Here is a 23,129-nt window from a genome sequence, read left to right on the forward strand (position 1 = left end):
AATTTTCTATGTAAACAAATCCATTATTTTTAAGAATAAATAATCAGCAAATCGTAAAATTAACTAATTAACATCTTCCTTTATAACCATTTATTTCACTTCTAAAAAAAAATTGTCATTAAAAATTTGTTAAGAAAACTGTTGGGCGCCACACATTTTTTCCCTCATATTGAGAAATTGAGGACATTATTCTTATTAATTACTTGATATTACTTTTATTAATTAATTTATAATTTTTTTAAATTAAAATGACTTTACAATCACTTATACTTTGGATTTATTGTTTTAACTTTTTTTTAATTTAAACTTTTAAGACTTAGTGACTAATCTTTATAATTAGCATAGAAAGGAAAATTACCGGGAAAATTAAATTGAGGGCCAATATTAATGATTTTACTCTTAAGAAGGAACACTCTAACTAGTTGTAACTAATGCCTAATAATTAATAATTTACGTGTTTATTTAGTATCTTCGTCGTCTTTGGTTAAGGTTATCACATCAACATGTGTAATTTGTTTCTTACTATGGAGACACTATATCGATGTTTTTTCTAATAATTGTTTATAGTAGGCACTTAGTTATAAGTCGCATTATAACAAAAAAATATAAAAGAAAACGGTGGGAAATTTTTTTGTGAGCTAAAAAGAAGTGAAGGCTGTGCGCATCTATTTAAAATAAGAGTCAGATTATACCATCAGATAATAAATAATTTACAAAAAAGTTAAATTTAGGATATTATTTTTATTAATTACTTTAAAATTCATATTTATTAGAATAAATTAATAAACTTTTATATTTTGCTCTCATCGATGTAGAGAGAGAAAGATTTTTCTATATCTTAAAATCAAAAATCCTGTGTGATTTATACTAGTAAATCCTACTATCAAGCTTAGCTACTTAAAGTTCGCGCTACGAATATTTAAAAATTATTTCCCCTAAATTTTAATTTTTTTAAAGATTTCCATAACAATAGCCATTTTCGTTTGTCGTATCCAAGATTTACACATGCAGAATTTAAAAATAAGCAAAGAACGTTTATAAAATGAGTGTTTTTGTACGTAATTGGATAAACTGCAATGTAAAAACACAACTTTAGAATGATAGCGAGGATATTAAAGAACTGAGACAGGGATATGTTCAAAAAACCGGCTAAAAAGTCGAGATTTTGACTCTCCTAAGACCTACACTATTGCTCATCTATAAAGCAACTTTTTAAAAAATCTAGTTTTTTTCTTTTTTTATCTCCTTTTTGAAAATAGGTCTGCTTACTTTTTATGTAATAGTAAAACAACTTTATTTATATTACAATTTTTATTTTCAACACCCTGTATATATAAAAACTAAAAAAAAATCTGAATTGTATGGGTCAAAAGTAGAGCAACTTAAATTTAAATTATTTCTTTTAAATCGATTTACTTTTTATTTAGTATCTAGTATCCTTTATTTCATTAATTTTAATAGTCCTGAGAAATTACTTTCCAGATATTTTGAATTTCCTGATGCAATTCGTTCACATTTAATAGATTTTTTTTATGAATTCTCCTAGCAATTTCATCCCATAAATTCTCAATGGGGTTGAGATCTGGGCTTCGGGCTGGAAAAGGCTTAACATCAAGTTTATTAACACTTAACCAATTTTTAACTAGTTTTAATGTGTGTTTTGGGTCGTTGTCATGTTGAAAAACCCATCTTAAGCACATGTTGTCTTTTGTCCATGATAGCATATGAGTTTCCAATATGTTTTCGTATACAAAGCGATCTATAACACCTTCAATTTTCACCAATGGATCCATAACTAACCCGTCAAAGCAACCCTAAACCATAATGCCACCATCAGCGTGTTTTACGGTGGGGCACATATACTTAGGGTTAAATCTTTAATTCATTGGTCTCCTAACCCAGCAAATACCATCGGATCTAAATAGTTTAAATCGACTTTCGTCTGAAAATACTACTGTTTTTAAGTCTAGACTCTCTGTTTTTCTTTGAGTTAAACGGCTTCTTTGCAGACTTTCTGCTATGTAAACCAGCTTCCTTAAGTCTTCGTTTTATAGTGCTTACCGATATTGAAACAGGTACTAACCGCTGCTTCAAAAAAAAACCCTGCACAACCAATCTCTTTATATTCCTATCCACCACACCATCGGTTTTTCTTTTTCTGCCACTTTTTGGAATTCCTTCCAAAGTACTCCTTCTATTAAAATAAGAAATGGTGCTGGATATTATGAATTTATTTAAATTTAAGTATTTTACTATTTTAGACTGCTTTTCTCCAATTCTTATTTTTTCCATAATCTTTTCCTTTATTTGCAGTGACAAATGTACACCCCTTGGAATTTTAAGTCTTTATATTATTACATTCACCACAGAATATCTGAAGAGTACAAACGGGACTGAACAGAATTTCAAATAAAATTTTGTTGCTCTATATATGGAGTGCTTAAAAACCAACTAAATTATCATCAAAGCCATTCCGATCATGGTATTTGCTCAATGTTAAATCTTATTTATGTCTGAATTCCTAAATATTTTGGCAGTAAATATGTTTATTTATTGATTTTTAAAAAGTTGCTCTACATATGAGCGATAGTGTATATCCTAGACACAGTTTAAAAATAGGGGAAGAATTATTATAAAATCATTGTTTTCGTACGTAATTGGATAAACTAAAATAGAATAACACACCTTCAGAATGATACCGAGGATATTAAGGAACTGAGAGAGATATGTCCGAAAAACCGGTTCAAAGTCGAGATTTTGGCTCTCCTAAGACTTCTTGGACGCAGTTTAATAATAAGCAAAGAATTTTTATAAAATGATTGTTTCTGTACGTATTTCGATAAAGTGCAATACAAAAACATAACTTGAGAATAATATCGAGCATATTAAAAAAGTGAGAGAGGGATATGTCCGAAAAACTGGTACAAAGTCGAGATTTGGGCTCTCCTAAGACCTCTATCTTGGACGCAGTTTATAAATCAGCAAATAATTTTCATAAAATAAGCGTTTCTGTACGTAATTGGATAAAGTACAATAGAAAAACACAACTTTAGAATGATACCGAGGATATTAAAGAACTGAGACAAAAAAACCGGCTAAAGAGTCAAGATTTTGGCTCGCCTAAGACCTATATCCTGGATGCACTTTGAAAATAAGTAAGGAATTATTATAAAATAATTGCTTTCGTACGTAATTAGATAAGCTCTAATAAAGAAAATTTAGAATGATATCCAGGATATTTAAGAACTGAGATAGGGATATGTCTGAAAAACCGGCTAAAAAGTCGAGATTTTGACTCTCCTAAGACCTATATCCTGGACGCACTTTAAAAGTAAGCCAAAAATTAATATAAAATGACCGCTACCGTACGTATTTGGATAAAGTGCATCGGGATTTTGGCTCTCCAAAGTCACAGACACTCTTTATCGATTAAATTTCTAATCAATGTTTATAGAAGGCACTTAGTTATAGATCGCGCTATAACAAAGAAATATAAAAGAAAAATAAAGGAATTTTCAAATTTCATCGTGCCAAAAGTCCTAATTAATTAGCTTTTATTCGCAGCCGTGTCAGAGCTGAGACACAATTAATTATACAGTCGTTCCCCATCAATAACTAACTTATTAAGGGCTCGCCCCTTTCATTTTAGAACTCGCCTAAAGAATAACTTATATTACTTTGAATCGGCGGCGTCGGCGTCGGGTCGCCTTCCGGTTATACTTTAAGTTTGCGGGAAAAAAGCTAAGAAAAAATGATTTCGTTAAGTCCTACGCCTGTCTTCCCCTTTTCTGTCTGCCCTGTCTTTGATAATTAGGTTATTTTTTTGTTAAATGCCCTGGATTTATGTAGGCAGAGGATTAAGTAATTGAATCACTGCGTTATTTACTTTAAAAAAGTATTAAGAGGCTTTTTATAAATATATAATTGTTTTAGTTTATCTTGATATTCCAAGAATTGGAATTTATTGTGTTTGTAAAGAAGTAATCCATACTTGCAGTCGAGTTGTCAATTAAGGCAACATGAAAAACGTATAGTTTTCCTCCACTCGTTTATTCTAAATATTGTTTCGTATTCTTTTTGTTAAAGAACAGACTTTGGCTCAAAACTTGTTTCGGATACAGCAGAATCCATCATCAGACTTAAATTTATATCAGTTACATCGGTATGTTGGAGTGACATAGAAAATGAAATCTAATACACTTAACAATTAGCGCATCCTTAGGGTCCTGTGTAGACAATTTACGTAGGTAAAATAGTTAAATCATATTAAAGTCGTACAGCTATGTCAACATCTTAATATCATATTTAAAAGGGAAATTTTGGTCTTTTTCTTATGTCTTAAATTTTTGATTCACCATCAGATTGAATGGATAATTCACTCTGATGGACACTGCTCTGTCAGAAACGTGTAGGAAGTTTTAAGTGTTATGATAATTATAATAGTATACAATATTAATATTAAGTTGCAAAAGGAATTGCGTATCTTGGAAGTTGATAATGGCGTGCCTCAGGGTGGTATTTTAGGACCCTTATTTTTTATTATTTATACTTTTAGATTTTATTTTTATTTAAAAAACTGCCTTTACCATTTTTATACCGACGATGCTCACTTGTATTACTCTTTTCTGCCAGAAGATGCTAAAAATGCGGAAGCAAAAATTAATCAAGACTTACAAGCCATATGTGATATTTCTTCAAAGCATTTTCTAAAATTAAATCCTTCTGTAATTTTTTAAAGTCGTCTGTAATGTTTATTGGTAATAAGCAAAAAATTAACCATATTTTAAACAGCAAAACTATTAATATTAAGATGAGTGATGCTAATATTCCTGTTGTAGATAATTGCAAAAGTTTGGGCTTAATAGTGGATAGTGATTTGCGATTTCATCAACACGTTTCTAATGTTCTAAAAAAAAGGGTATTTTGCTTTAAAATTAATTTACTTGCATAGGCATTATCTAAGTGAAGATATTAAAAAAATGTTGTGTGACTCTTTAGTGCTAACACAATGCAATTATTGCGATGTTGTTTACGGTTGGTGCCTAGACTATAATGACAGGTGCCGATTGCAAAAGCTTCAGAACTCATTTATTCGCCTAATTTTTGGCATACGCAGATATAATCGCGTTTCCCATAGACTTTCCGTGCTGGGGTGGTTAAATATGCAAACTCGTAGGGTTGCTCATTCACTTACTTTTTTTTATAAAATTCTTAAATACCGTAATCCACCTTACCTATAGCTTAAGATTACTTTTAGAAATGATGTTCACCATTTGGGCTTAAGAAGAAACACAATTCATATTCCAAGACATAAGACTCAATTATTTGAAAGGTGAACTCTGTGGGCATAAATTTTGAGTTGGGTTTGGTGTCTGTTCAGACTTTTCGCAGAGGAATGATGGTGCGTCTGATGAGTCAGCAGCTGTCTGCGTAAAATACTGAAGGGTCAATATTGTTTGTTTGGGTATGGGTGGAGACTAAAAATGTGAGTTTAGTGTGGGTAATTAATGTGCGTGTTTTTTTTTTATTTTTGTGAGAGGTACTATGTTAATGTTAATGTTCTAAATTTTTTGGGTAGGTGTGTATAATTAAACTTAGTCTGTTACAAGCGTTTCTACATTTTTTTTCTAGTTAGTTTTTTTAAGTTTTGGCCACAATGTTAAAGATCAGAATCTGCCTTGGCAGAATTCTGAATTTGTCGGCCTTTTATTTGCATAAAATAATAAATGTGTATTTCTTTCTCTTTTTTTTATGTAGTTATGTTAAGTTTGCAAATAAAAAATATTTATTATTATTATTATTTTATTATTATATAATTTTATAAAATATAAATTGAATTGGTAAAAAAAAAAAATAAAATGTATATATAATAACAAATAGTGTTCCTGTTCTCTCACAAAAGTAGTAGCCAAGGTGATTGACGACCGATGGTACGTTATCCGTATATAGAAAACGGAATACAAAATTTTTTTGAAAATTTGGTAACTATGGCAACAGATAATGCTGTATCGGCATAAAATATTTTCATTACTACAGCGTTGCCGCTTATATAGAAAACTGGCAACATATTTGATTTTTCAAATAGTACACCCTATATATTTTTAGATATTTTAATTCCCTGCTTAATTTTTAGTCTTTTTTAATCATACTCCTGTATATCTATCTTCAGCGGTTTTCGAGAAAAAAAATTGCGTGTTTTTTTCTAGAAACCATAGGATAACTAATTGTTTAATTCTCAGCAATTTAAGTTCCTAAAAAAGGCAAATTTTAAACAGTTTTTTAAGAGATTATTTTGATTAATTTTCTATAGCCTGATTCAATCAGTATTATACAGGGTCGTCGAAAACTAAATTAAATTCTTTCATTTACAAAAGTAGTGAAAAGTTAATTTTTTTTTTAAAACACTTTATATTTTATTTTATATTTGAATGAACAGTTAAAATACATTTAATATAATATAACATATTCCGATATCTGAGTAGCCGCGTTTAAAGATAAATACTTATTTTTTTAGTGAAATTTGATAATTTTAAATATTTTTATTTTGTAAATTGCTTAGTTAGCTATGAATGTGTAAAAATGGTATAATAAAGAACAGTTTTTATTCAACTTTTTTTATAAAAATTATACAGGGTTTTCAAAAAAATTTTTTAGAAAGGGTAGATTTTTTTCAATTTCAAAAGGCCAATAGCTTAAAAACCAGAAAGGAGAAAATAGGTTCTGAAAATTTCTGCACATATTCCAAGGATAAACAGGACACCTAGGTCAGCGTATAAAATTAAGAGAGTTTTAAGAAAAAAAAACATTAAAAAAAAATCGGTTTTTCATTTCTTATTTCTAAAATTTACAAAACTCAAAAATCAGTAAGAATTAGGTTTTAAAAAATTTTTATTTAACTACACACCTATTTCAGTGTTTTTCAAAAAATCAACAAAATTTTGAGAAAATATTTTTCTAGAAAGGAAGTGCCCATATGCCAAAAATCAATAAAAATAAAATTTTCAAATGTTCTATACGTATTCCTGGGATTATTTGATCGGACACGTATTTCGGTATTTAAAAAAAAAATTCAAAGCTTTGCAAAAAACACATTTTTTGAAAGATCGATTTTTTTATTTAAAAATTTGACAAGATGCCCATAACTCAATAACTAGAAGCAATAAATTTGTGAACATTTTTATGCATATTCCAGAAACAATTTGACTGCACACTTTAATCAGCGGTTTTGTATAGAATTTAAAGGAAAAAAATATTTTTCTCAAGGTTCTTTTTTTTCTCCAAAAAGAAAATGCCCATATCGTAAAAAGCAGTAAAAATATTATTTTGAAAATTTTTACACATATTGTTAAGATAATTTAACTGGTTCCTAGTTCAGCGTTTTTAAAAAATCACAGAATAAAAAAAAAATATTGGAAAGGTTCGTTTTTTTTTTAAATTCTACAAAATGCTTTGTTTTGACCGTGAAAATAAAATTTGTTCATAATATTACATGCATATTTTCGAAATAATTTGACTGTTTTTGACAAACTGTTCAGAAATTTGAGAAAAAAATATTATTTGGAAAGGTTGATTTTGTTTCACAATATACACAAACTCAAAAACTTCTTTACACGTAGTACTAGTATAATTTTACCAAATAGCTATTTCAGTGTTTTTCAAAAAGAGTTTCAAGAAACATTTTTTTTTGGAAAAATCGATCACACAGTAATTTCAGTGGACACTTATTTTAAGGTTCTTAAAAAAGTGAACAGAATTTTGAGAAAAAAGTTATTATTCAGGAAGGTTGTTCAGCGTTTTTTAAAAAATAAACATGGTTTTGAGAAAAAAAAAATTTTTTGGAGAAATCAATTTTATTTTTAAAAATTTCACAAAATGTCTATATTTCAAAAACCAGTGGCAAAAAAATTCTGAAAATTTTTACACATATTTCTAGAAGAATTTGACTAGATACATGTTTCAGCGTATTTTTACACAGTTTTAAAAAACAAATTTTGGAGAAGTTAATTTTTGTTTCAAAAATTTTACAAAATGCTCATAACTTAAAAACTAGTGGAAATAAAATTCCAACACCTCTTATTCTTGAAGTAATTTAACTGAACACCTATTTCAGGGTCATTTCAAAGATTTTCTAGTAATACTTTTTGTTTTACTTGTACGTATAACTAACGACGTATTTTGTAATACTATAACTAAAAAGTCACTGTCATTTATTTAACCGCTGTGACATTTTTATAGCTATTTAAGTAATTTACATATTAAAAATTTTTAAAATTATCAAATTTTATGAAAATTAGTATTTATCTAATTTATTCTAAAACGCGGCTACTTAGGTATAGGAATGTGTAGAAATTAAAGGTATTTTAACTGTCTAAAAATGCTTTCCGCCATTTCGAATAAACGACAAATTTAGTTTAACTTTTAACGACCCTGAATAATGCACATTAAATCAGGCTATCAGCAGTAAATAAAGATGGTCTTTTAAAGTGATGTTAAAAATTTGAGCTTTTTAGAAACTTAAATAGCTGAGAAATAAACAATTATCTATTGGTTTTTAACAAAAAACACCCAAAATTTTTCTTTTCTCAAAAACAGCCAGAGATAGAAAGGTATGATTATAAAGGACTTAACACAAAACAGGAAATCAAAATATTTAAAAACATATAGAGGGTACCATTTAAAAAACCTAAGGTCTTGCCATTTTCCTATATAAGCGGCAACACTGCAGTGCTGAAAATATTTTAGGCTGATAGAGGATACCATGGTTCCCAACTAAATTCAGAAAAATGCTACATACGTTCCGTTTTTCATAGACTTTGACATGATTTTATTTTGACGTTTAAGTTTAAATGCTTCATAGTAACGCGTCAAAAGTGAAGCAACATTCAAATAATTTGTTCAAAAGAAGGGTTTTAGCAAAAGTAAAGGGATAAAATAATTGTGTAAGGTGATTTTTATGTTTTTTTGAACATTTTTGTGTAAGATTAATCATGCCGAGAGGAATTCCAATTTCAAAAGACTTGAAGCAAAGAGTTGTGAATGAATTCATGGAAGGTAACAAACAAGCCGATATTTCAAGACAGTTTGAGTTCCCCGGTACACTGTGTCCAAAATAATATCATCGTATAATGAGAGGGGACATTTAGAGAAGTTGCCAAAATCGGGAAGGCCAAGGAAAACATCAGTAATGACTGACAGACGCATCAAAAGAATTTCCCAAAATGATCCTTGGAAGTCCGCACCTCGAATTATTGCCGAAATTCCAGAAATTACAGTTAGTATACGAACAGACGCAAAGTTATTTAGTAGACGTCCAGTTAAAAAGCCGTTAATTTCAATAAGAAATAGAGCAGCAAAGTTGGCATTTGCACGCCCGCATTTAAATTGGACCGTCAATGACTGGAAAAAAGTTCTAGTCAGTGATGAGACGCGCTACAAAATATTCAATTCTGATGGAATGAGGCTTGTGAGGCGACCAATCAATACAAGGTTTAATCCTAAATACGTAACACCTAGAATTAAGCATGAGGTAGTGTATTTTTATGGGGTTGTCTTTCATGGAATGGGGTAGGCCCTTTGCACTTTATTAATGATACGATGGACCGATTTGTTTATAGGGATATCATGCAGAATGATATTCTTCCTTATGCAGAATGGGAAATGCCATTGCGTTTTATTTTTCAACAAGACAACGATCCAAAACATTCTTCACAAGTTGTTCAAAAGTGGTTTCGGGAAAATAATGTTCGTGTTTTATAGTGGCCAGTGCAATCCCCAGATCTTAACCCCATTGAAAATCTCTGGGAAGAAGTAGAACGTCATATTCGTACCCAAATGTTTCCAAATAAACAATCCTTAATAAATAAAATTAGTGAAGTTTGGACAAGTCTTCCCGAAAATGTCATTCAGAAGTTGATTGCTTCAATGCCGCGCCGTTGTCAGCAAGTAATTAATAATAATGGATATTCCATCAATTACTAATGTATTATTTTCAATTGTTTTTGTTGTTAAATGTGTTAAATATTTTTTTTTGAACTAAAGTAAAATAAAATACTGTTAAATACAATTTGTTGCTCTACCTTTGTCGCCCCCATTCTTATCAATTTTTATAATCATTAATATTTACCGTTTTTAAAATGATTAAAAGTGCACCAAAATGTACTGAAATATTACTTTCAGTATAAGGATAGTGTGACATTAAGCTTAGCGAAAAATCACAACCCAATATTTTTTTTTATTCAAACATGAATAAAATTGTCCGATAGTGTAAATAGTAGTAACTTAATACAATGTAATAAAAACAGTTAACTATTTTTTTGCATCAAGTGTTTTAATTTCTTCACAACTAATCGAACGGTAAAAACGCTATAATATATACCAAATCAAATTGTCGTTTACCAAAACCAAAAGGCAAACATAATGTATTATTAAAAGTGGATTTTTCTCCTAATATTGCAATAAAATTAATAATAAATAACACACCCACGCCGATTTGTGGCATACAAAACATGGATTGTTAGTTAACGAACATTTGGTTTTCAAAAAAACAAATTTATTATTTGTTGTTAACAGCGAGTTTATTATATCGGTTCGACTATTCATTAAACAAATGGCTATAATAAAAGAATAAATTAAAAATGTCTCGACCATGCAATATATTTAAAAAGTACCCCGCCCTATTGGCGGCAATAAATAATTTCTAAAACTGGCATTATTGTAAAATAACGATTATTTTATTATAATATTTAATGATTTTTGTGTATTATGATAATAATAATAATTAAACTCAAGACATATATACATTATACAGGCTTAAGGGTGTATTAGATTTCAGATAACGCTTGTTGTACATTATGAAGGAGTTTTATTTGTACTATAAATAATTAATAATACATGTTAAGCTGCCTGATAAGATCTTAATGTTGCCCGACTTTTGGTGGTTGCCAATTTTAATATACCCGTTTAATGTTCTTTTTTAGTTTTATTTAAATATACCTTTATATTAATGAAAAAAAATCATGTCTGTAAAGAAAAATGATGAAATCTAAGAATTCTAAGCTGTCAATAATAAAGTTTTCTTTCATAAAAAGCGTCCAGATTCTGTGTTATTTTTACCAAAATAATTTCAAACTTTTAGGAAGGCAGGTGCGATTTTATTTTATGATCATCCAAAGGAAATGAGTTTTCACTTTTATATCGGGTTCACTAATAAAAAATATTGTAGAAACGCTTCGTGGGACACAAAAAGTACGTGGGCTTTTAATGAAAGAAATAACAAATAACGTTCAAAAATGCTATCTTTAAGAAAAAAAAAACTAAAGCTTAATTATAAATTATTTATATACAATACGAATGTAGATAACAATGAAAGAACTTTATATGTAAACATAACAAAGGTAGAGTTTACACTCTTCTGGCACAGTAGGAAGTAGTGCTCCTTCATTTCGAGTTTTACAAGTAAAAGAGAAATCAAATCCAAAGAAAATTTAAGATTAAATTACATTCATAAAAGAATTTTAACTCCATTATTAATTATATATGCTTGTAATCTAATTAGAGAATTTAATTGTTTTTTTTTTATTATGTCAGAAATTATAGCTTAAGCACTTTCTGGAGGATTAAAAGACTCATTTTTGCTTTTTAAATCGATGGTTATACTTTATGTTAAGGTGTAAAATTTTTATGTTGTTTTGGTTAAAGCTTAAATTTAAACTTCATTTTATATATATAGAGGGTGTCCGGAAAGTCAACGATAATACTGAAGGGGCTGATGGAGCAACTCATAAGCACCCAGAAAAACATAAAATGACCTTAGTAAAAAATCGATGGTTTTCGAGATATTGGCACTTTAGTGGAAGTCACCAAAATCCTACTCTTGGATCAGATTTTCGATTGTCACGCCTTAAAAATAGATATTTTTTAGAATCTCTTTTTAGCTATGCAACACTGAATAGCCATTTTACTGATCAAAGACAAACATTAAACTAAACGGCCAAAAAATTTAATAAGAAATCTATTCTAAAATAAAGTATTACTTATTTTTATTTTTTAAACTTTGAATTTGACCGCTCATACTGGACCGAAAAATTGTACGGCAACCCAGCTAATACCTAAAAAAGTTTGCTCATTTAATTTAATTTTAAAATTACCCAATATGTTTTAAAAAAGTTTTACTGTTATTGTGATAGAGTGAGAGATAAACCTAATCTACCTTATGAAAAAAAATAAAACAAATTAAAAATAAAAGAACTGTCTACCACCAACGCGAATGCAGGCGTGGCATCTTTTAATAAATGACCTATTGATCCATCTTGCATTCCTGGCAGCGTTAAGATCTTGGGCTGCATCATTTATTCGCTGCTGTAATTCAGCAATATTATTTATTTATTGGTCTTGCATAAACCTTTTCTTTTATGCAACCCCAGTAAAAGAAATCGAGAAAGTTTAGGTCTGGAGACCTGGGAGGCCATAAAATTGGACCAAGTCGGCCGATCCATCTGTTGGGGTATGTTTGGTTTAAATACCGACGAACTTCATGGGCATAATGTGCCGGGCAACCATCATTTTGGAACTACATTATTCGGCGACTGGCCAAAGGAACATCTTCTAAAAGAATTGGTAGATTGTTTCGACAAAAATCTAAATAAGCCTGCCAGTTCAAATTTTCTGGTAATTCGAATTGGCCAATTACACGTCCGTTCAAGATACCGGTCCACAAGTTTACTTTAAATCGATACTATGACCTTTCTTCTCGAATAGAGTGAGGATTTTCCAACGCATAAGTGTGCAAATTGTGCATGTTCATAAAGCCATCCTTTTTGAATGTACTCTCATCCGACCACAGTATATTATTTAAAAAATTCGGATCCTCTTGATTTTTTTGCAACATTCTGCGGCAAAATTGTAGGCGTGGTTCGTAGTCTCGAGGCAGTAGGCTATGCACTCGTTGAACATGATAAGGGTGATATTGAAATCGCATAGTGATGTCGTTTACTACCGATTTCGGTATCCCTGTTCTTCTTTCGATTGCTCGTGTCGAAGTAGTCGGATCATTTTCAATTTCTTCTAAAACTTGATCAACATAATCAATGCGAGGTCTTCCCTCTCGAACAGGAGCAAGAGGCATTCTGCCTTCGAAATATGAGCGATGAACATTAATAAATACACGATAGTCAGGATATCGGGCCAAATTCGGATATCTTTCTTGATAAAGATTAGATGCTGCTAGAGCATTTCCTCTGCATTCACCATAAATGAGATGCATGTTTGCATATTCTTGGGCGGTATACGGCAAGGGCATAATAAATGATTAACCAATAAAACAAACAGCTCAAAGAACACAGTCCACAGGAAAATGAACTCAAAAACAAATCCAAAGCAAAAGGTAACAGAAACGTTAGGATACAAGCAAAAAAGTAGTTAGTTCACGGAATACTGTAAACAAACTAAATTCCAAAAATGTTTGTTGTTTATTGCTATGGTGATAAGAATTACCTTCGCTCTTGATTTTTTAAATTTTTACGTTAAATAAAAACATTTTAAACATAACTTAAAAATTTGTTTAATTTTTTTACAATGATATCATAAGGTGAATTAGGGTTATTTTTTACTATAACACAATAATAGCCAACTGTTAAAAAAAATTTAGGTAATTTTAAAAAGTAGATTAAATGAGCAAAGTTTTTAAGGTATTAGCCAGGTTGCCGTATAATTTTTTTGGTCCAGTATGAGCGGTCAAATTCAAAGTTAAAAAAATTAAAATAAGTAATACTTTATTTTAGAATAGATTTCTTATTAAATTTTTTGGCCGTTTAGTTTAATGTTTGTCTTTAATCAGTAAAGTGGCTATTCAGTGTTGCATAGCTAAAAAGAGATTCTAAAAAATATCTATTTTTACACCTGTATAAGGACCCTGTATAAGGACCGTTATAATTTGTATTTATTCAACTTTGTCCTATTGTTGGATTTTTCTATTCGTCAATAAAAATTATTTAGTTTTTATTTGTAGAGAGGTGAAAAAAATAAACAAAAAGGCAAATAGAAATCATAACTCAATATTTTAAATAAAGGATTTTGACTTTTGACATTTGTTTTTACTGTTTTGTTTAATTTTTTATTTAAAAGTTTTATATATTTCAATTAATTTTATTTATTTACATTTTCGTTCTACTAAGATAAATTAATTTACTAAATATTCTGTTAACTAATTATGGTACGTTTTTTGCATGGGGCTACATTCATTTTAATTAAAAAAATAAAATCTGATAATATAAACATTAATTTAATTTATTAGATTTTTTATTGTATTTAATCATAGATCTTGGGTTTAATTAATATTACTTACTTAATTACTTAAGATTCCTTCAATTAATTATGAGATTTATTTTATTGGGTTGGGTTGTATTTCAGCGGAAAATTTTCAAATTTTTTACACATTTTAAAACTATAAAATAAATTTTGAATTTTGCTTTTTTCTAAGGTATTCTATTTAAAAGATCTTTAAAATTTTTTTAAATATTTTATTTTTGATTTATCTTTTATTTATTTTATTAGATTTTACATAGTAAAACACCATGGAGTTCAAATCCTTTAACTATAAGTTGAAGGGATTATTTAAGTATATGAATACATAAAAACATAACTCAGTATTTTGTTTTATTTTTTTTTATTTATTTGAATTAAGTTTTATTTACTTAACAAAATTTTATACTGACTGAAACTTGATTAACATATCTTTAATCTATTAAATTTATTAATTTACTTAATATATCTTGTTAGTTTTTTGATATAAAAAATTATAGAATGCGTTGGAAAATTTTTTTCAATCTTAAAAAGGTAAATAATAAAAAAAATAAAAAAAAACAATATTAAAATTAGACAATAAAATCAAGAAAACTAACAAACAATCCATTAATTACCCTAACAACCGTTTCCAAGTTAATGGCGAAATGCTTGACAAAAAGAAAAGCAAAGAAAATCTAGAAGATCTTTTTTCATTTTTCAGTTGATTAAAGAAATAATGAAAAGTAATGAGCCATTCGAAAGTCAAAAACTGCGAATGAAAGTAATAAGAAATGTTTTAAGATAGATAAATAAAAAAAACTAATAAAGTAAAAAAAAAAACAATAAGGAAATTAGACAAACAAATCGTTTCTCATGAATTGAAATGAGGAAATATCGGAATTGCCTGGGTGCTGAACTTATTGGCGGAATGCTTAACAACTAGGTCTCTAACGGTAGTATCAGATTTGAGAACTAAGCCATTTATTGTGTAATGTCTTACAGCAAATCTTAGACGACGAACGAAAGAAATGCTTAAGCATTTTTTAATATTAAGTTCCAAAGCATTATTTACTGACCGAAAGAAAATACTATCAACATCACCTTGTAAAAGTTGCAGATCAGTTGCGTATTTTATCACCTTGTACAACTTAAGATCATCTGCAAATAATACAATTTTATTTTATACATTAATGAAAAGGATGAGGCCCTGTATGAATGCTCTAAGTTACACCAGAAAAAACATAAATTTCTTTAGGAATTATGCTATTTATACGCACCAATTGAATACGATTTGACAAATATCCATTCATCCACTTTAAAAGAGTATCGCCCAGGACCCATCGCGCGCAATTTCTGAATAAGATGTCCATTGCACACACTATCAAACACCTTCGAAAAAACAGTGTAAATACTATCGACCTGACTAAGGTTCATAAAAGTGTCAATATATACGATATGTAAGCAAATTAGTTGCAGTAAATTTACTCTCAGAAAAAACCGTGTTGTTGATGTATAGTTGCGACACGCTATAAGAGCTTTTGAGCAAAAAAGGCTGTGAATAATTTAAGTTTCCGAGTGAATTACACCCCTGTAGTTGCTAATGTCATTTTTATTTCCACTTTTAGATATCAGGGTCAAGAAACTTATTTTCCAGAAGTCTAAAAAAATATCCTGAATCAAAAGAAAGGCAAAATGGATAATGTAGGGGTTTGGATAAGGAACTTACACAACTTTCGTAAAGACTAATCGTATGCTATTAGGTCCATGAGAACATTTAGTTTTTAAGGGCGCCAATCGCTTTTAAAACATCAGTAAGAGATATGTTATTCTTTTCTGTTCCATTGTCCACTGGTGAACATAGACCTCTCCAACATTCTTTCATGTCTTTGGGTCCTGTGCTATCTGTAACCAGTTTCTACCCACAATTTTCTTTACAGTCCACCTCTTCTGCTTACGCTTCTTTTTGTTTCTCTCGGTCTTTGTCTTATTAGTCTTATTATCCATCTATCTGTATCACTTCTTAACATATGCCTTGTCTATTTAAGTTAAGCTATTCTTTCCACTACATCTGTCACCTTCGTTCTTTCTCTTATTTTTTTTATTTGTTATTTTGTCTCTTAGACTGATGCCAAACATTGTTCTTTCTATGGCACACATCTCGTGAGAGTAAACTCTGAGTTTTTCAGCAGTTCTTTCTGTGATAGTCACGGTTTATAGTCCGTAAGTTGTCACTAGTAGGAAAGCAGCTATCATACATTTTTCTTTTTAAGTTTATGGTTAATTTTAAGTATTTATTCCATGCAGCCCACGTTAGCGCAATCTTCTATTAATTTCTGCTCTCTGATTTTTCTTTTCTATTCTGATCTTATGCCTTTAAATATATGTACTCACTGACTGTTTTTATTTTTTGTTCTCAATTAACACTTTCGTTACTTTTGTTTTTTCGTAGTTCATTTTCAGTCTGTTTTGACACAAAGAGACACGATACATTCTTCAGTTGTTGCAAGATAGTTTATATCTGATGTACATCGCTAGTAATGAATACAATATCATCAGCAAAACGAAGGTGGTTAATGTAACTCCGGTCGATATTAGTTTCAAAATGTTCCCATGGTACCTTTTTAAAGATCCTCCAAGGATAAATAACCTAAACAATTGGGGAAAGATGGTATCTCCTTATCTTACCCATCTCTGTATTTGGGCTTTATCGATTTTTACATGCAGGGAGCTCATATGTGTCTTTAATAATAAGAATGTATGGAGAGTCTATTCTGGCATTATTCATTGTCGTTATGACAGCCCATTTCTCAACTGTGTCAAACGCCTTCTGATCAATAAAGACCAAAAAAAGCGGGATATTTTTATTTAGAGATATATTAATAGAATCAAAATCAAGATTATAATAGAGACTATAATTTGAAACTGCACTTATATGATTTTTTAAGTCGCTGAAAAATGAGGAGCAAAAAAATTAACTATATCCTGACCACTTTCAGCCAATTTTCTATTTAGCTGCATACTATTGGGGACGAGCTTAATCTTCGTAAGATTTCCTAAAGTTATTTAAATTTTGGGCTGCACTATGATTCGTTTTAGCAATGTAGGATTTATAGCATAATGTTTACTGCTGAGTTGTGTCTATATTCTAGTTTAACAAAAAAACATAGATCTATAGGCATTAGCGTGTAAAAATAAACGAGGCCTAGTTCAAATCTTGCATTAATTTAATTTATTTAATTTATTAGACAATATTTTTTTTTTGATAAATTTAACTGAATTTTATAATAAAATTAGGCAATAAGAGAGGTTCAGGTCGGAGCCTAGACCGATGTTGCTCTAAAATCGATGTAATTGTGAATTTCGGATGCCACCATCAGAAACACTGCGGAACCACAATCATTTTAGAGAAACAATATTCATGGCAACATAAATTACAACAAATTGTTTTGCACGTACTTGCTACGTAAAATTTATACGGACATGGGACAAATATAATGTTGCTCTTTATTGAAAAGTTCGGGCATTTATCTTGACTATGTAAATTCGTAAACCGCAAATATAACCGAATTTTATGTATATTGCCGTACCGTTTTTAAAATTTATTTTAGCGAATAATATAAAATAATAAATAAGGGCGACTTACCAATTTCACAGTGCTTTCCTTTAAAGTTGGCCGGACATTGGCAAGTGAAATGATCCAAGTCAGGAACACAGACGCCATTATTTAGACAGGGATTTTTGTGCAAGGGACAGGGTAATCCCTCATAAAATCCCACATTCGATGCGCAACTATTGTTGGAGGGATTGTATGAGCAGTCCGATAATATGTTTGTTATCGGGAGCGGATTTCCATTTACGGTGAGACCTTGAATGATTCCTCGGAAACCCTTATTCCATCCAGGGAAGGAGAACAGATTGTTGTTTTCCTCGGTTCTTTCTCTAAAATTGAGGAAATGCCGGGGTTAGTTCGGATTTGTTTGCTCCCCGAGCCTGTTATCTAACAGACACAACTTACGGTTTTTTATTGACCCACATTCTTTCTGTATGTTCTAGAATTCCTGGTGAAGTTCTGATTTATACTAGGATAAATTTCTTATATAAGATTTATTTCTGGAATACGTCCTATATATGCCATATAAATCATTAATTCTATATACAGACAGGGTGCTAATTTAAAAACTTTTAATGAAAATATCGTGTGACGAAGTTTATTCTCTTACTATTTACAGGGTTTCAATTTGAAAGCTTTTAGTGCAAGTATCTCTGAAACTAAAAAAATCAGAAAAGCGCGGTTTGGTACAAATGCTATACAGGTAGGCAGAAGTGCAACCACCATATTTTGGTTACAGAGTGAGTAACGCCTTGGGTCCGAGGCACCTCAATCTCAAAATTTTAAATAGCACCATCCCTTTCGTGATACCTTAAATTAAACGTTTTTTAGAGTAGTATTCATCTGCACAAAATTTTTTTCTCAATTTTATACAGGGTCAAAGAAAGGTATAAGTTAAACAAAAAAAACCCTATTTTTATGAATTGTTATTTTATTTTATTTTATTTATTTTATTTAATTAGATGTTCTAAATGCTTTTCATTTTGGGCTAAACAAATATAATAATATTTTTTAAACTCATTTCTAACATTCTGAAAGCCTTTCTTTGGAATAGTTGCGCACTTTGTAATAAATTCGTTGCCAAATATAATCAAGTACTCTACGCTGAACTGTTTTTTCTTATTTGGTACTGATTAATAACCAAAAAGTCAGGTGGTCAGATTGTACTTCACAGTCAAAAAAGTCAAAAGTCAAAGCACACGTTTTTTTTAATCGTTCTGTAAATAAACACATTTGTAGATACTGGAGTGATGAAAATCCGCATGTTTTCAGGGAAGCACACATCCAGAAAAAATCAATGTGGGTGATACTCTTGTCGGGCCTCTACTTATTATGGTGACCGAAATGGCGAAACTTACTTTGAAACGTTGGAAAAGACGATTCAACCTAAAGTTGTTAAAGAAATACAAAATCAGTTGGACATTCATGGGGGTATAAACCTAAAAAATAATTTATTTTATTTTTAACAAGATTCAGCTTCACCCCACTATGTTCTTCCTATGCGGCAATTTATACATGATGCGTTTTTAGGTCAGTGAATTGGGAGAAAAAGTCCAATGAAATGACCGACGAGATCACCAGATCTAACACCTCTTGACTTTTTTTTCTGGAGTCACTTAAAAACTGTTGTGTTTAAATCGCAACCAGCTTCACCCTTCGATCTTCGGCAACGGATTATTACAGAATGTGCATCTATTCCAAGAGAAGTGTTTCAAAATGTGAGAAATGAGTTTAAAAATAGATTATACTTTTCTTTCAACCAAAGTAAATGTAATTTAAGATATCACAAAAGGGGTGGTGCTATTTCAAATTTTTTGGTTTAGGTGCATGAAGCTCTATAACCAAATTGCGCTTTTCTAACTTTTGTAGAAAAATAAAACCTGTATATTAAGAGAATAAACATCGTCACTTCCTTATGGCAACTTGAGATAACTGTGGAAAAAGTAATTTTTAAATGAAGTTTACTGAAAACAGTTGTATGCAACCAATGCTAAAACTTTTGTATATGATTACTCAACCTTAAATAAGTGTATATAGTAAATTATATAGTAAAACTGCAAAATTCAAACTGCTACAATTTGCTTAATAATTTGCTAATATACTTGATGGCGGTGGGTAGCCCAATCAATGCTTTGTCGAACAATTCCTGAACTTCAAAGTGCACTAATGCCATAATTCATAATGCATTTTCCTTTGCCTCATTGTTCTCCAAACCGTAGAATATTTAAAGGGGGCCATTAAAGTGGTTTAATGCAATATTCCTGCCAGAAGATAATTGCCGAAATGGCTTAAATACTGTAGGCCTAATATTTTATCCTGTAGCTGTATTTTATTTACACTATTGATAGCAACTTTTTTTTTATACGTAAAATGATGCACTTATAAAATACATTCTCTAAAAAGGTTAAAACGACATCCACATAAAAGATTATCAAATGGTGTGCCTAAGGTTCATATTTTTAAAAATGGGAACGTGAAATTTTCGGGGTTGCATTAAATTTTATACGGTCCCCTAAATGGACAACGCGGAAGGCCATATATAAAAGTATAAAAGGATTTTTCCACATTTTAGCCCTGCAAGGACAGTTAAAAACTCACTTAAAATGTTTCCTCCTGCTTGAATTTTTTTCAAAAACTACGATTTTTTTACTTATTATAGACGAATAAAATAAAGTCTAAGAAATTTGGAAGATTCATTTCAGCATTTGCCTATGTGTTATTAAAATAAACTGGATTATTTTAGGATATGTGCGAACAAGAGAGAAATAATGTAGAGTAACTTGATTAAAAGTTCACGCAAAGACCGCTTTACCCTTGTGTCGAGGAGATACCTACTGTAATATGTTATAATGCCTGGAATCATGAGGTGAGACATGGAGATTCTTTTCTTGTTACAGATACTGTATGTACGTAGGAGTTAGGGTTGTTTGTTATATTTGTAGATTTTTTGGTATGTTTTTCTTAACATTAATACGCAATGTCTATGCATCTAGAGCCACTTTCCAATATATAATTAAAATTTTTATATTTAAGCGGGCTTTAAGTTGAATATTTTTGAAAATGAAAATGGTATGCCACTGGTTTTTCTCATAATTAAAAGTATTTTTGAATTCTTTATCTGGTCTTTTGGTATTTTTTGCTTGATGCCCGTTTTTTGCATTAAGAAACTAATCTAAAATGTAATTTAAGATCTTTGAATTCGTGAAAAGTTACTGAAATAGTGTAATTATACAACAAAAAAGGCGATTTTTCAACGGACAAAACCCAAGATAATAAAATATTGACGTAAGTTAAGAACAGTAAGTAAAATAATAAGAAACAATCAAATAAAAAATAAATATGGTTTTTAAAGTTCTAGTTACCTAATATTCCAAGTAATCATAATTAGATAAAATTAATAGATATTGTAGACATCATCGCGGTGGCAAAAGTGGCGAGTACCTACATCGCGAAAATGTAGAAAGTTAGCGAATCTACCGGAACAATGCGATCCTTCGCCGCTAGGAGGCAAGTTCAAGTCGGAACAGTGGCGCGTTTTTTAAATTGCAGTAAACAGTAGTAAATAAATATGGTAACTACAGTGGAAAAGTTGTACATTTTCCACAGAAGACGAAACTACAAAGCGACCCTCAGTTTCTGGTGGCTTTAACAAACCCAACTTGGTAGCGGAACAGGGTTGAAGCAGAAGGTGCTAAGAATCCCCAGAGAGGATCAGGCTACTATAAAGAGCGACAAATGCACATTACTTACAACAAGAAAACTTTTACATCGGACTAGAAGATAATGGAATTGGAAGAAGAACTGGAAACAATAAAGTGGGACATTATTGGCCTCAGCGGAATAAGAAGAAAAGAAGAAGACCAGATTTTGCAAAATCAGGACATTTATTTCATTTTAGAGGAGAAGAAGACCTCTTAGATGGTGTTGAAGGATTCATACACAGAAAACACATTCAAAATATAATACAAATTAATAGTATATAAGCCCAAGGATTATATAATGGGAGTTTCAATAAGAGCGCAAGGTTTCACTGTTCACAACAACATGGTTTTTTGTATTGAAATATTTATTGATATAGGAAAAATATATTTGGAAATTATATATGAAACAAAATATCTTGTAATTGGCAGCCACGGCTTTGCTGGTATATGTGTAACCTTTTAACGAAATTTTAAATACCATTATTGGATATATGTGGTAGTATTTCATTGATACAGCGTCTAATTTTGGCTGTGCATGCTTCGATATTTGCAGACTTATTGACATAAACCTGTTACTTAAGGTAACTCTGCAGCGAGAAGTCTAAGAGCGTTAAATCGCAAGAGCGTGGACGCCAATGCTGACACCAAATTGACACGACCAGGAGCAAATTGTTGCAAGATCGTCAATGTTTTACAGGCGTTATAACATGTGGCAATGTCCTGCTAAAACCACATGTCATTAAGATCAATAGCTTCCAAATTAGGGACAAAAAAATTGTGTTTTCATAGCACGATAACGTTTGCCATTCACCGTTGCTGTATTACCCTCTTCGTTTTTGAAGAAAGAGAGAGAGACTTGCACAATCAGGACGCATTGTTCTACCGTGTAATGTTTACTAACTCTCATCTGTCAGCTTTCGATCTGTCACGTCATAATCATGTGACATTATGACTGTCAAACATGGCGCCCAATTTAAATCTTGCGTTCTTATTAAAACACCTTTTACCTTATCTTTAAATTAAATATAAGGTATTGTCTCCAAATGACACCGACATATGCTCCAACTACTACCCAGTCAGATGAAGAAATTGAAAATTCTTATCATGACCTAGAAACATCATTACCTAGATACTACGCAAACGTAATACACAATACTCACAAGCGATGTTAATGCGAAAATGGGTTTTAAACAAGACCATGAAGAAGAAAAAGAAGAAAAGTAAGGGAAAAAAATGAGGGCGGCCAAAAATTACTCAACTTTTTGCATCAGGAAAGTTTATATATGATTAACTCTTTTTTTGACAAATAACCCCAATGTAAGTGGACATGGATAAGCCCAGATTGTAGAGCCAAAAATGAGATTCTTACATTAAGATTTTATTACACAAACAAAAAACGAATAATTAAAGACATTAAAGTGCTAAACAGATTTTCAACAGTAGCTATCACAGATTAATCCGAGCAAAGATACGATTGAATGTAAAAATAGAAAGAGCCAAGATGATTATAAAATGGCGAAATAAGAAACAGATTCCTT

The 23,129-nt window shown here is 30.4% G+C and overlaps 1 protein-coding gene across 5 annotated transcripts in view; it reads right to left on the bottom strand.

The window, feature by feature from the left end:
* Positions 1-23,129, bottom strand: part of LOC126748430 (agrin-like) — a 434,242-nt gene that overhangs the window by 15,284 nt on the left and 395,829 nt on the right. For all 5 annotated transcript variants that reach the window (XM_050457677.1, XM_050457675.1, XM_050457676.1 and 2 more), the window contains one exon: positions 17,924-18,219. In XM_050457677.1, coding sequence (XP_050313634.1) covers positions 17,924-18,219 — 296 coding nt within the window. The remainder of the gene's footprint in view (positions 1-17,923; positions 18,220-23,129) is intronic.

Source organism: Anthonomus grandis, chromosome 22, assembly GCF_022605725.1.
Source record: "Anthonomus grandis grandis chromosome 22, icAntGran1.3, whole genome shotgun sequence".
NCBI lineage: Eukaryota > Metazoa > Arthropoda > Insecta > Coleoptera > Curculionidae > Anthonomus > Anthonomus grandis.